Source organism: Ailuropoda melanoleuca, chromosome 2 (genome assembly GCF_002007445.2).
Source record: "Ailuropoda melanoleuca isolate Jingjing chromosome 2, ASM200744v2, whole genome shotgun sequence".
NCBI lineage: Eukaryota > Metazoa > Chordata > Mammalia > Carnivora > Ursidae > Ailuropoda > Ailuropoda melanoleuca.
The window spans coordinates 147,080,374-147,096,505 of record NC_048219.1 but is presented as its reverse complement, the minus strand read 5'-3'; the positions used below and the strand labels follow the sequence as shown (position 1 = coordinate 147,096,505).

The 16,132-nt window shown below is 36.9% G+C and overlaps 1 protein-coding gene across 1 annotated transcript in view; it reads left to right on the top strand.

Moving 5' to 3' along the window:
• Positions 1 to 16,132, top strand: part of ZNF385B (zinc finger protein 385B) — a 313,747-nt gene that overhangs the window by 265,767 nt on the left and 31,848 nt on the right. Inside the window, exon 6 of the mRNA XM_034654810.1 lies at positions 8,682 to 8,844. Coding sequence (XP_034510701.1) covers positions 8,682 to 8,844 — 163 coding nt within the window. The remainder of the gene's footprint in view (positions 1 to 8,681; positions 8,845 to 16,132) is intronic.

Sequence of the window (16,132 nt, the reverse complement as noted above, 5' to 3'; positions counted from 1 at the left end):
GTGAAATCTTTATATTTAAGAATACTATTACTCCCTGTCTGGGTATAGTAAGAACTTTCTAGGTCTTATTCTCTGTCTTTTCTTTCCTTCTAGTAGGTCTTTGCTGCTATCAGATTGGATTTTGAGCCCTTTTTATCTCTTGCCTGAATGATTGAAACAGCCTCCTCTTAAACTTTGCCTCAACCCCAGCCACCTCACGGTGCACACATAGCTGGTCCTCCACGCAAGAACCAGAGAGACTATTTTATAAACAGAAATCAAACAAGATTACTTGTCTGTTTAAAACACTGCAGGGATGTCCCAACTCTTCAGATTAAAGTCAAAATCCTTACAATGGCCATTTGCTGCTCACTGGACCTGAAATGCTCTTCTACCATCTATCTACCTGGTTAACTCTCTCACTTCATTTAGGTCTTTCTGCAAATGTCCCCTCAATAGAAAGACTTATCCCAGTACCTAAAATTGCACCCCATCCCATCAGAGTCTACTCTTCTTACCTTTCCTGATAGTTTATATAGCATGCCCTAACACATTCATAAATGTATTTCTTATCACTAGATTTAATCATTTAACTATGTATATAAATTTATATTTTATTATCTATCTCCCATGCTAGAATGTAAATTTTATTAGACCTGCCTCCCATAACACTTAGAATGATGCCTGAAACCTAATGGGTTTTCAATATACATTTGTTGAATGAAAGAATGAATGGACTCTTAGCTTTAAATTCCTGCTTTTAGAAGATTTTCCCTACTCTGTCTCATTTATATTATATTCAATTCAGAAACTTTTTATTGAGTCTGTACTATACAATAGGTACTTCAGAAGACTCAGAGATGAGTAAGACAGAGTTCACATTAATGGTTATCATACATTATATGAACAACCTATATTGTGATTATTATCGGTGAATAGAACTTTTAAACATCACACAGAATCAGAAAATAGAAGTCTACGTGGCTGATTATATCAAAATATTTTGATATTTATGGGTAAATCAAAGTCAAAGGCATTTTTATTTTAGTTTTGCCTCTGGGAGATCAATATCACATATGTGAGAAGGTTGACCAAATTAATCTGGAATGAAAATTTCTAGTTTAATCTAGTACTTTAGAGTAGAGACAACCTTAATATGACTCAGTTTGGCTAAGTAACTTCTAAATATGTACAGTTACATTGTTTTTTCTTAGTTTTATCTGTATGTTTTGAAAGGATATGGTATTAATCTTTACATTTACATATTCATTTAAATTTGAATTATAAAATGTCTGCTTGGTTTTGAAAATTGGTTTAGGGCTTTGGCGTATGAGTTTTACAATAAACCATTCTGTAAAAGAGATTTTCAAACAAGTAATGATAAAAAAAGTAATATATTAAACATATATAAAATATTACTAAAGCCATTCTTCAACCAATTTTCTGGTCATTGCACTTTCAAAGTTACTTTGCCACTTTTGTCCACTTTAGGGATATTATATATCAAATATAAGGAGACATAATGCAAGTTCTAATTTTAGATTTATTTTGTATCATTTATGTAAATTTTGTTAATATGGAAATGGAAGTAAATGTAATACCTTCTAGACTGATTAAAAATTAATGTGTGGAAGCCTGGGAGCCTAATTTAAAAGACCACCAGAAGACTTAAATTAGTTAGCTGGAGAGTCACAGCTTTCATGCGTAGATTTGAATTATATTGCATTACTTATCATCGAGTACCAAATATCGCTCTTATAAAGCACATAATGGCAATCCATTTCCCCACTGAAAGATAGCAGCACTCTCACACATGTTAGATACGTAGAAGGTAACTGGGAAATCACTATAAACTCTGAGATACCCTTCTTTATATTTTAAGGTAGCTGAGAATTATTAACTAAAATTTCCCAGTTTAATATAAAATGTGAAAATAATTAGGGAGAAGTAGACAATTTCCACTTGGAATACTTCAGGGAAAATCTTAAAATAAAGGACTTAAGAATATTAAGTAATTATTACCAAATCCTTAATATTGGTAGTATATTATATAAAAATAAAAAATGGTATCCACGTTTCATAAAAATTCTAAGATTTTAAAGTTCTAACACATTAGGTCCCCATATGCATAATTCTTTGAGAAAATTAGGTATTTTCATAAATTATAAATGTTCTCATTATTTCATATTCAAGATTATGTTAGTGTACCGAACACTAATTTCCCCATTTTCAGCATAATAACTTAGAGAATCTGGTTTAAAAATGTATTCTGTGTGGAGTTCATGATTTGCTCCCCTTAGGATTTGGGAGAGAATTTACGGGCATATTTCACCAGGGTTTATTTAAACTTCATCTTGCCTCAACTGAACCCTAGAGCAAATACTAGGAGTTTACACATACATTTATCACTAAATTGACTTAGATATTGACCCCCAACCCAGAAGACAAAGTAAATATACCCTTCAAAATTGTAATGTAATATGAAATGGAGAAGTAAGCAGTCTTATTTCCTTAGGGTAAGCATTTTAGACACTTTCTGTGGAATTCCTAACTAAATTCTGATGACGTTAAAGAAATTGTGGCATTAAATAAATCTCATTTTCTTATCCATTACTTATGTTGAAAAAAAATTCTCATAAACCTCCTGCACTTAGATTGGTGGGAAAAAAATCTTTTTCAAAATACAATCTCTATAATTTGCAAAATTCATGAATAGAATTTAGAAATTAATATTCTGGGACAAGCTTTACCTTGACACATATACATATATGGTTGAGGTGTTTTTTGACTATGGCCTAGTTTGGGGAAAAAAGGAGAGAATAGGAGGAGAGAGCAGAATTCAATGAAATGAAATTTTTTAGTTTCATTTGAAAGGATTTGGGGCTCAGATCAGTCAAGCTCATGTAACTAACTGTTTAATGCCCTGCTGTACTCAATCCTAAACTAGAAACACAGGGTATAGTTGGATATTGAGGAGAAGAATCTTAGATTGCTGGGAATCATCTAAAATTAATAATCCACCTCCACCCAATTGAGATATAAAACTCTCTGGGAAAATGATGCAAAATTTTTTCACTTGGAACGCTGCAAGAGACAATTTAAAACAAACAAACAAACATACTTGTCCTTAAAAAAAAATGCTTTTTGCTGTATTCCAGATGATTTTAAACCCAAAAATACGGTGTCTTTCTAATTCATTATATAAATTCTGTCATAGTTGTTAGATCCATTTATAGCTTCTCCATGTTTCAACATGTAAAGTAATTCCACCAATGAATCACGCACCAGAAACACTAGCATCAAGACTTTTAGCTGGCTGCATTTGAAAAATTAACTTGATAACTAGAAGCCCATTAAAGATTTTGGCATTTTAAGAAATGAGTTAATTTGCCTACATGGGAATGTTTTGATAATGTGAACAAATATATATGTAATGCTCATGTATTCAAATAGTGGCGTTTTAAAGCAGCAGCAGCCAAAGAACTCCACTTCTGTCTAATGATATTTGATAGAATGGAAATCAGGCCCAAAGAGAATTAGCAGTCTAGCATGCACATCATTTCTTCCTAGAGAGCCGCTATTTTTCTCTTTAGTAATCTAGAACTATTTGAAGTTGATGGGTTTTTCTACATATGTACTGTAAAGCCATTAAACATGAGATGTGTGGCCAGAACCCTGACCTCACAGGAATCCAGAGATCACCATTCACTCGATCCCGGAGTTCTGCAATGTGGCAACTCTGGACGGGCTCTAGAAACCTGGAGTGTTTCACTTAGCTATAAACTAGAAATTAGCAAAAACATTATGTCCTTCTATGCTAAAAATCTCATTTTGGTTTTAATTTTTGTCTAGACTTTGTTTTCAAGAGATCCCAATAGATTGAGGATTGAATAAAATGAATATTAAAGCCAGTCATACGTCCTTACTGATATTGTAGGCCTTAAAATGGCAAATAGCAGCAGAAAAAATTGCCAGCCATCTCTGGATTAAGTAAGCCTTGCTCCTGGGTGCATCTTATGTCTCAAATGTTGTAACTTTGTCTCTGAGAGCATGTAATTTTGTCAATGCCGCAAGTATATGCCAAACAACCTTTTAATAGTAATAGTCTATGTTAAAGCAAAACTTCAAGTAATTATTCAGTTAATACTCAGTAATCTTTAGTTTGTTCCTTAATATGTTTAACTGTAGTATTTTTAATTGTCATGCTTTTATCTCAAACAATTACTAAAGCTTCACTATAAATAATTTAGTTGTTGTTTTAATATAGGATTATAGTTTGGAGCGGAGGACAAAATCTGTGATGCAAAAACCACATCTCACTTTATAACCATTTTCTCTATGAGACTCTACAAAAAGAACATTTGTTTTTTTAATTGTGGAACACTCTTATGCATTTTCTGTTTTACAGGGGATAATAATTTTCAGGGTAGCACAATGCAGCAGCCTTTCCCTGTTCCTTTTATCTATCTGTGTTCTAACCATGCTGAGAAGCAGACGTGCCTGGGGAACACTGCATAGTTCGCAGGACTTCACTGCCCTAGCACATGCTGTTCCCTTTGCCTGAAATACTCCCCCAACCCCTCCTGCCGATTTAGAACCCTGCCCCCCAGAGAAGGCCCCAGCTGCGGTGTCTCTTTTTCCTGAAGTTTCCATAATTGCCTCCAATCTGAAGAGATTTACCCTCTCCTATAACTTCTATCCTTCTTTGTTGCTCTTTATATCCCATTTTACAATTCCACTCTCCGCTTTGAGTTGTAGTTATTTGCATGCATGTCTTTTCCTTCCAACCACTCTTGTGAGTAGGGGTCTTTGTTTTTAATCTTTCTTGATGTCTAGCACATGGAAGGTGCTAAATAATTCTTTGTGCGATAATAATAATGTTTCCCCCTTGTTAGCCTGTTTTTATGGTGATTCATTTGACATCTTTTTAATTTGACGTTTTAGTGTATAGAGTTTCTCTGAAAATTAACTGACCTCTGCTATTTCCCTGTAACGTTGCTTAACATCCTGAAATCTAAGGTCTCAGAAAAATAGGCACCGATAGTTTTAATGATGCACTTTCTTACGAAGGGAAGAGTTCTAATTACTTTTTAAAATGCAACAAGATGAGTTCTACTGGTAAATTAATGGTTGAGGACTTTCTCTAGTAACATTGCTCTTTCCCAGACACTTTGTAAGTTTGTGTTTGGGAGTGTTCTTTCTATACAAGGTGGACATAGTTTAACATTGTCTTTCATGATCCTAGGCATGTCTCTCAAGTCCAAATTAGAAATAAGGGAAAAACCAGAAATGGGAGCACAGTGAATTTTAGAAATTTTTAGTGTTATGTTTTTATTTTTAAAGCAATACTTCATCCCATTCTTTATCTTTTTTGTTTGGACCAGTGGGGTCCTGTGAGATGGGAGAGGACTGGGGAAAGCAAAAGACTTTAGTAACAAACATGAAGATAAACAGAAGAGAAAACTCTAGGTTGTCATTTCCTGTCAAAGCTCTTCCTCTACCAGTAGGTGGTCTGGTTGCTCCTGGGGTGACCTGTGAAAGAAGAACCTCGATCCTGAGGAATTCTTGTGTGGAGGTCAATATAGTGGTCTAGGCAACTCTCTAATTCTGACAATTCTTGGCAACAGGTTTCTTTGCCCATTGCCATGTAGGGGCACAGCAGCACTTTTGGCGGAGAAGCAGAAAGCAGGCCATTAGAGCTAGACAAATACGTGTCTGCTGTGCAGTCGCTGAGGTGTAAAGTAAGTCAGTCTGGTTAACCAGTTCTCTTGGAAGTGACACAAGAGCCATTGTTGATTGGGCTTGATTTGCGTTGCCTAGTTCATGGGTTTTCTGGCTCTTGTCCTTGTTTCTTTCACTCCTCAACTAAGAAAAGGCCTAGATAATGAAGTCAGGTTAATCGTGTTACTATTTAACAGTGTCTCAGTTTCACTTGAAGATTTGCCCAGGATTTAGAAGCTGTTGACACTGCCCCAGATACAGTACTGAGGATAGCAAAGTGCTACTACCAAGAATACCACACGGGAATTGAGAAGATGCCAAATGTGAGTGAGTGGTGCCTGCCACTATCTTTACTCCACAAGTCCTTCCCAAATAACATTGAGTAGAAGCTAAGCTCCCTTGTTGCACTTCTCTCCATGCCCCAGAACTCAAGGGGAAAGTGGATCACAGCTATGGAGAGTTCTTTCCATCCTGGCATCCAGTGAGGTGTCACTTAGCTGGATCTTATCTCAAGTGCTAATTGATGCTGTTAACTTTCTGCAGTGATGCCAGGAAATTGTAATGAGGAAATGACACTCCGCTTATCTCATGTTAGGAGGTTTTATTTAGAGAACCATATGTTTCTTTAGCCGGAGGGCACTAAAGTAACATCGCACTGTTTAGTATACTTGGAAAGATGAGTTAGTAAGTCTCCTGATATCATGTAGAAATTGATATATACCTAAAAGATGGCACTTTCTTAGCTTTTTGGGAAGGAGCAGGCCTAACGTACTATGCTAGTATATTTCCCATGAATTAAGACGATTTTTCCTACTCATAGAAACTTCTGTTAAGACATAATCTTCACTAAATCATTAAAAGCAGTGTGGCTTCTTTGTGTGTAACTTTTTCCTCTTATTAAAATTATAATGTTGGGGCGCCTGGGTGGCACAGCGGTTAAAGCGTCTGCCTTCGGCTCAGGGCGTGATCCCGGCGTTATGGGATCGAGCCCCACATCAGGCTCTTCCGCTATGAGCCTGCTTCTTCCTCTCCCCCTCCCCCTGCTTGTGTTCCCTCTCTCGCTGGCTGTCTCTCTCTGTCAAATAAATAAATAAAATCTTTAAAAAAAAAATTATAATGTTAACTTAGTGCATGTATGTAAATGTGTGGGCATACAGTTAAACGGGGGTGTCCGTGTAAGCATTTCAGATCGACAAAGTGGCTTCTATACCTACCTGTGTGACTTTCGATATGTTCTTTAATTTCCCTGTGCCTAGTTTTCTGTCTGTAAAATGCTGATTAATAATGGTACCTACCTCACAGAGTATCGTGAGGATTAAATGAGCTAATACATGTAATACATTTAGAACTGTGCTTGGCAGAGGCTCAATAATACTAGTCACTATTATTAACACTTCATGTTATCAGTTTTTTAAATTTTTCTTTGTATATTTTCTTAATTTGTATCCAACCATCTGTATTAGCTGGATTTAAGCATTCTTGGTTCTTAAAAAGTAAAGAACTTATGTTCCATTTTTCTCCTCCTTGGGACTGTTATTTTTTCCAACCTGACAGAGAACAATATGAGAAGTCCATGAGCAAACCAACTAAGAGCAATTTGAAGTCAATGATGATCTACGATGATATTTATAAAAAGATATTCAGGAAGTTAGGTACTGTGTGCAGTCAGGATAAGGCTATTGACCACGGATGACCAGTGTTCTATACTAAAGAAATCACGTACATATCTTTAGTTGAAATACAGAATTAAAACCTGGCTCGTTCTGTCCATTGTCACTTCTACCCATCTACTTACACTTGTGCTCACACACACACACACACACACACACACACACATACACCCCACCTGTATTCTGCTTGCTGAGGAAAATGAATGAAAACATTAGTATTATCATCTTCAAGTACATACAGATGTATAAGGAAAACTGACATTTAAAAAAGTTACTATTTTAGAAATTCTGTAATGAAAAATCATTTTATGAAAAGTGTATCATCCATTTCACCTTTATAACTAAGCTAATATACCATATAATATATTTCTTAATTTGTTTTTTTGTTTTTGCCAAATGCATGTTTTTATTTTCAGGGTCTACTCAAAATGAAATTGAAGCAAATATACTTAGATTCTTTTGTTAATATGTGTATTCAGGCTAGATGCCCAAAATACAAAATTCCTTCTTTAGGCAGAGGGAAAATTTCCAAATGCCAATAAATTGATTAAATGTTTTTTTGTTTTGCTGTAATTTGCTTTTGTCTTTTAAAGATTTTTAGTAGTCAGTTGCCTTGATATCCTTTCTTTTGATCTAGTACTGAAGTCACAGTTCCACCTATGCTTTGCGTATAAGTGAATGTAACATTAACTGCTTTGACTTCAGAATTGCTTTTGAGATTAGAAACAAGGACTGACCTTCCCTTGTGGCTCAAATTGTCTATTCTTGAAACTGGAATCTTCAAAATGATGCATGAAGCACACGTCGACGTCTCTAAAACGTAGCTCCATTTCCACTCACCAGCACGTTCTCTGTCACATCCGTTGCTATCGGAGAGAGCAGAGCCTGGAAGAAAATAGATACAGGGCAAACAGGTTTTTAGCTGAAGGGAAGCAAAATGTAATGTTTGTGGAAGGACACTCTCAGCAGCTTGCTGCCAGCTCAGTGTTTGAGAAGTAACCGCAACCGGCAGTGGTGGGAGGGCACTGAGGACAAGGCTCACCTGCATCACGGTTGTGCCCCGGCCTGTTGTCCACTAATAGTAATGTCTGGTTTTAAAGACACAGGCCCTCTGTGCTGCAGAGAAGGTTGCAATACGCAAACCCCTCTTAGGAACTGGTCTACCACTCCATTAAATGCCAAAAACGTAGTTGAGTGCTGAGTTGTAAATGTCCGTGGAGCCTATGATTGAATGTATATTCTCCTGCATGATCATCCATTGTGGTGTTTGTAAGTAGCAAAACAATGAGCCTGATTTGTTCTCCTTTGTAGAGCCAGGCCGAGGCCCACTACAAAGGAAGTAAACATGCCAAGAAGGTCAAAGCACTAGAGGCAACGAAAAATAAACCCAAAATGGTTTCTTCCAAGGACAGCGCAAAGGCTAATCCCAGCTGCTCCATCACTCCAATCACAGGCAACAGCTCTGACAAATCAGGTCAATGACACTTTTTGTTCTTTACATTCTTTGTGTTTCTCCGGGTCCCCTGCCCCAACCCCAACTCCTCCCCTCAGCTGTTGCATGTTACTCTCCATGATTTGTTTTTATAATATTAATATGTTTCCTTCACAGGAAGGGTTATGTGTTTGCACGGAACCTAAGCATTTGATGTTACCATTCCATGTTGTTAAATATATACATTTAAGTATATATATGTGTGTGTGTGTGTAAATATATATATATATATATGTATATATGCATGAAAGTAAGCAGAGGCTACTTGGTCACAATGATGTGTTTAGACAAAAATCGAGAAATGGATCTAAAATACTGAGTTTATTACCTTTTCATTCATGTTATGCTTGGTTTTTACTATAGATTTTTTCAGCGAAGGAGTGCTTACGGTTGTTTATTAATAGACATTCTGATATGCTTTCACCACAGTAAAGAGGAGGGGCGGGTCAAAAAGGTGAAGTTTTCTGAGAGTGGCATTATTAAATGAATCTGGAAGTGTGTTCAGTGATACAAGAGTTTGGTTTTTGAAGGTCTATGTAGAGTTCCCCTCAGAGTTACAAGTGAACTTAAGGATTTTAAGGGAGCTATTTAAAAAGTTACGAATTGACTAGCAGAAGTGCTTTACATAATTGGAAATGGGCTACTACAGGAAATGCCTCTTAAGAAGAGTCTGTATTTCATAGTCCAATGAATCAGCAGTTTTTCTGAGTAGGTTCAAACTGAATGATTCAGAAAGAAGAGAAAAAATTCATTTTTCTAGCACGTATACCATGAAATTGGATGTTTAAAAGGTTTTCACACACTCACAACTGTCCCTCAGGCCCAAGATGGATAAGTCATCTTGTTTCAGTGACTAATTGAGGAACAGTGCCTATGAAAGGAGATTAAGAGCATATATCCCTTTCTCAATGTTTGACTCTCTCTTCAGGGACCTCTCTGTTGTTGGAAGCACACAGGCGCCCGTGCACAAACACACACACACACACACACACACACACACACACTTCTGATTCTCTTCTGCTCTTCAAATAATTGTAGAATTTTAGGAGAAGACTTAAGAATGTTTTCTTGTGGCTGCTCAGGGCCTTGGAGAAGAGCAAATCTGCTACTATCAGAAGTTTCAGAAAGCCTGGTAAGACAAAAAGACTATTTAGGAAGGGACAATTATTGATTAGGTCCCAGGAATGGTGGTTCCAACAGCTCTGCAGCCTAGGAGTGAGTTAACCCAAATTTGATAATAAAAACATTTGTTCTTTGTATGATAGCATCATCAAATCATGTTATCTGATGAACAGATGATAAACACTAGATTATTACATCACACTTCTCCCCTTCTGAAGAACAAAGTCTTTTTATGTATATTATCGAATTAATCCTTCACGCAGCCCTATCAGATGTTGGGGTTTACAAAATAGCAAACCAAGGCGGGGTCCACAGTGCCGGAGTTATTTACTAGAGTTTACCCAGTGTTTGGAAGAACAGGATCCACTCATCTCCTGACTTCCTGCCTGGTTTCATTTTCTACAGGATATTGTTGCTTCTATGAAACTACCCTGCCAAAGGTTTTAGTACCTGAATTATGCTCCTTAAGCACAGCAGAACTTATACACAAGATGATAAAACAATGGAAGTTAATGTCACTCCATTCTTTCAGCGTATTTTCTGTCTTGAGCTAATGACACAGTTGGTAGGTATTGTAAACGCTCCAGTATTGCTGTTGTGTGTGCTCAGTGCTCCCCTAGCTATGTTATTCCTCGGGAATTGAGTATGTCCAGGGATAGTAGAAAAAGTATCGAGCAGGAAAAAATATGTTAAAAATGGAAATTGAGAAGGATCAATGAAAGAAGAACCAATAAAAGTATAGAAGACAATTAGAGAAGGAAAGATGTAGCAGAAGAGGAAAGGAAGTACAAAAAAAAAAGTCAAAGACTAGGGGATAGGAAAGAGGAGCATAGAAACAGAATATCAGGGGCCTGGGTCAAAATCACAGCATTTCTTGTACCTACATGGTACCCAATGAGCATGTGTTAAAGTTTAAACAATTCAAGGCATTTATTCCTACCATCAAATACTAGTGAGGTCTCAACAGAAGAGACTTTCTAAGCACTTGTGTTTGCCTAGTAAGCAATAGGAACACATCAGGGTCAAGTATAGCAGTGGTATAAAGAAGGAAAGAGAACTGAGATCTGGAATGAGCCTAGGGGATGAGAGTGGGGAGAGAGGAAAACAAATCTCAACCACAGAATCTCTTCTTCAGGAGCTATGTGCTGGTCTCTAATCCCACATCCTCTGCTTCCTCTGCCACTTCTCTATGCACCCCAAGGACTTGGTCTAATAGCATTGCCTTCACTCACTGGGGCACTGTCGAGACTTAGTCCAGAAGTAATAGCAACCACCTATATTTTGGGTTAACTCATTTTCCATGTTTCTTTACTCAGAATCTGTATAAATGATTTGATAATTCATTGGTTGGGCCATTCAAATTATTTCTTCATTTCCCCATGTCTTCTATAAATATTAATACTAATGAAATACTTTATTTGTTCTATCATATCCACAAAGGCAATAGCAAAGTTGTTAAAGATGGCACTATTTAAAAATAAAGTGTATTTGCTAAATAGATATATATTCTTTTGTTACCTTCACATGAATATCAGCTTCTAAGCAAGAATTCCCACATATATGTAGTAGAGTTTCCATGTTGGAAAATTAGAAACTTTGCCCAGATGGGAAACCTGGTGAAACAATGTGATATGTAACCTATTGCTAACTACCTATTTCTCCCACAGCTTTGTCAGAGTTACAGATTTTTTGGAAACTGGTTTTTATTCTATTTTAAACTCTATTTTAGAAGGCTCCTAAGTGGCTCAGTCAGTTAAGCATCTGACTCTTGATCTCATGAGTTCGTGAGTTCAAGCTTAGCGTGGAGCCCACTTAAAACAAACAAACACAAAAATAAATTAAGTAAATAAATATAAATAAATAAATAAGTTCCCTGTTTTAGAAGAACAGGAGACACAAAAACCAGTCCTTCATAAATGGTCTAGGTGGAGTGTAGAGAGGAAGAAGGAGAAGGGAAAAGGAATAGTGACTGTGGCACTTAATTGACCAAATGTTTTATTTCAGACAATATTGTCTCTAAGGAGTCAGCCAAAAATTAGAGTAACAGTCACAGTGAAAAATCATGGTTGACTGCCAATTCCTAAGAGACTGAAGTTGCCTAGCATTGGTCTTTCTCTTCTGAATGGAGAGATCCTATCAAGTGGGCTCAAGCAGTATCTACCTGATCCTTAGATACTTAGATCAAAATGAATATATTCATTACTTGATGTCTCAGCCACCAGATTTCAAATATCCAGGTTCACAGCATCCATTTGATTGACAAATTCAATTTTCATTCTCATGTTTTAGCATCAATAACTTAGCAATAGAGGGCAAATCTTGTTCAATGAGGACAAATCTTGAGGGAGAGGGAATAGCCAGATGTTAAGGGAAGGCAGCATCCTGGGATTCACCAAATATCAGTCAAGGAAAAGTGTTATTTCAGAGTATCTAGCAAGGAGCATGGGACCCACAGATGACCTCTGTCTGTTCCTCAAGAGCACAGATTATTTATTCTAAGAAGTGGCCTAACAATCTTCCAAGAGTTAGAAAAGCTTTATTACTTGCCGTTTTGGCACTTGGAACAACTGGTTTTTTTTTTTTCTTAATTTTATGATCCATTTGGAGATATCATGTGGCTCACGTTGTAGCTGGATCTGCGAAATCCAGATAGAACTGTTATAATGGAGCTATCGTACATAAACATTCCAGGGCATCTGCGAAATCCAGATAGAACTGTTATAATGGAGCTATCGTACATAAACATTCCAGGGCATCATGGCAAGCTTTCTTTTTTTTCCTCTCAGGTCAGTAAACAAAATGAGTTTAAACCATAATAGCTTGTATTTCATTTATTGTAAGAAGTTCTGACCACATGATTGAAAAAAAAATATGTTTCATTAAAGGCAGTTAAAAATAGTTATCCATATTCACCTTTTAGAAGTTGGGATAGAATTAGATGTAAAATCCAAAGAAATGGTTTCATGGTCTCCCAGGATCTATCCCAACTTTTAATGATGCATCAGTGGGAGTTCAAAACATGGTAGGAGGGAGGAGAAATGTGCTTTAGGCGAATTAGGGTCAAAACACAGCAAGCACTAAGCAGCTTCAGGAAGATGGCTGGAACATGGTAGCCAGACACTCGACCCAAATTTCTCCCCAGAGTTCAAGTGTCAATGCCGTATGACAGTGCACTTCCCTGTGATAATATGTCCTATACATCAAACTGAATGCTCTTTGTGACAGCATTTAACCCCGCATAACAGGTTCAGAAAAACCCAGAGCCTTCAAAAAGCCTTATTTCTTGAAAATAATAAAATATTTTTATAATCAACCTAATGATAAAATATCATGGTAGTCAACCTAATGGTCCATATGTCTAGTCTTTAGCACTAGATTTTTTTAATTAATTAGATATCAAATGGGAAAAACCCATTTCTAGTTCAAAGTATATAAAGCTATTGAGAGCTAAACAGCCTTTAATCAGTTGCTGTCTAAACAGATGAAAGCAGATGGAATGATTCAAAAGCTATAGATATATTTGTAAATGCAATTAAGAGCAAAGATAATGAAACCGGCATGTTCTGCTTGAAATATAACAATAGGAACACCTTAAATTTGTTCAGTTTATAAAATCCAGTCACAGATATGTTTTGTATGACCCTCTCAATATCCCTGTGACTGGTAGGGCAGAAGTTAGTATCCATCTTTCATTCATTCATTCAACAAACTTTATATCCATTTATTTACTCAAGAAATATTCATTATCTATACTAAATGGTGTAGTGTATATGTATATTTTGCCAGATACTTATGGTGCAACAGTGAACACAAAAACATTTTCTTGCCTTGGAAGAGCTTCCAGCCTATTGTGTGTGTGTTTTTTAATGTGTTGGATATTAAGGCTACAAAGAAAAATAATATAGAGTTACCACCTTGAAGCTGCTCCCCAAAATATGGTAATGATGAGGAACCTGCATCTAGGACACGTGGAATAGTTCGTGTGAGGTTGCAACATTCATATCCCAGTAAAGTCAGGACTTCCTGTCCCACGCATACGCCATTATTCCCATTACTTCTAAACTTCTCTTCCTTAGGAATAACTACGAGTATCCCAATGGGCAAAGTCAGAAACCACTAAACTACTTTTTAAAGAATTAGTGAGTAGGACCTTACATTACTTCAGTTTTTCTTCCCCAAGTTTTTATTTCAATTCCAGCTGTTAACTACAGTGCAATAGTAGTTCCAGGTGTAGAACTTAGCAATTCATCACCTACACACCACACCCAATGCTCATCCCAGGTGCCCTCCTTCATACCCAGCACCTGTTTAACCCAAGCCCCCCCCCCGCCTACGTCCATATATGACTTGCTGACTGTTGATATTTTCCAGTAGAAACTATGGCACTGAAAGAAACATTAAGGCTTTGTTTTATTAATAATCTTTAGTTCCTATGCAGTATGTTGTCGTCTGTAGCGTTTAACCGTAATAGAACAAAGCTTTAGATGTTACAGATCTTTTCCAGGGCAAGTTTGAATGAAAGCATTCATTCTGGGTAAATAACGAGTGTTCTCAAAGCTCCAGTTTGACAATTATAGATTTCATGTATCTAGAGCCAAATACTCACTGAAATAGAGGTAGACACTGGGTAGGGCATCCCCATTATGGCAGAAGCCTTGAACTGCCCTCTAAAGCATCCAGCTGGGTTTTCCTGAACTCTGTCCACAGATTCATTAGCATTTTGAATCATTCCATCCAAAATATCTCCACTGGGGATAGGAAGATGGTTTTGTTTAGCCCATCCCCATGATCATACCATGGGAACTGTGAGATGACAGCGTCAGAAAAGACAAAAGAAGGAAGGAAAGGGGTAGAATACCTCAAAACGGCTCATTTTCGTTTTCAGCGTATCGTGCTTCTGAATTGCGGCAATTCCTCGGGTATGAACCCAAAGCAGTTATCAACTAGTAGATCAGCATGATTTACCTGGAAAGGCTGTAGTTCAGGTTTTTATGGTTACCCTATTGCTTTATGAAAGTGTATTTTCAATTTTGTCGAAGAGTCTTTCTGCCAAGGATACAGATGGAGAGACCCTTGCCTCGTCATTTTTATGGGTTCTCCTGTGTGTTTCATAGTTTTTATGTGTTGTTACAAATGGGGCCAAGTTTTCCAAATGTCAACTTCTCATTTCCGCTGACTGCCACAGGACTCCATCGATTAGCCAGCAAGATCTTTGTAACTGCCTCTTCCCCCCTTTCTGTCTCTAGCAGCAGGACCTTGTGCTGTTGAGTTGAAGAAAATGATGGTTTTCTGCTTTGGCAGCATCTGTCATTTACAGACAAGTGCCGTCATAAATTTGGCATACATCTATCCAAATCTGGGAGGCCGAGATTTAGTATCCCTCATAAAATAATAGATTAACTATATTTATGACAAACATCTTAAGTCTGAAATTCTGGGGTACAATCATGTAGAACATAAATTGAGTCCCATCTGTCTAAAAAGAACAGACCATTATACTAAGACTCATATTTTCATGAAATGTACATATATCATTAAGACTTTCAAAGTCAATTTAAAAAATGAAACTGCCTCCATCTTTGCCCATGGACCTTGAATTTGACAACAGCATCCTGCCAGGCAAGGCTGAAGATTCTTAGATAGTTAAGTGTTTGTCAGACTCTGGAAACTAACTTCTGAAACTTGGGAGGATTTTATATTGCTTCAAAATAAGACTGAGCGTTTATTGTTAGTTTCTCCACTTCTGAAAGCTATTTCTTTAGCATCACTCTAAGAAAGTGAGCCAAAAACTGAGACTCACTAATGATTTGCTGAGGATCTATTAACTTATAATTTACTAGGGATATCTTATAAACCATTCCAAAAAGCAAAACTTCATTAAGGCTTCTATCACTATCAAAAACTTTTCTTGTCTTCAGACATATTTTAACTGGTATTCATCTCTTTTGATTACACTTATTTACAACTTTTCTGCATTGACAAGATACTGGAATATAAGAGGATTTCGTATGTACATCGAATAATTTTGTAAATGCACAACCAAAAATGTCCTGAGGTTTTAACAAAGCTTATTATAGGGGCGCCTGGATGGCACAGCGGTTAGGCGTCTGCCTTCGGCTCAGGGCGTGATCCTGGCGTTATGGGATCC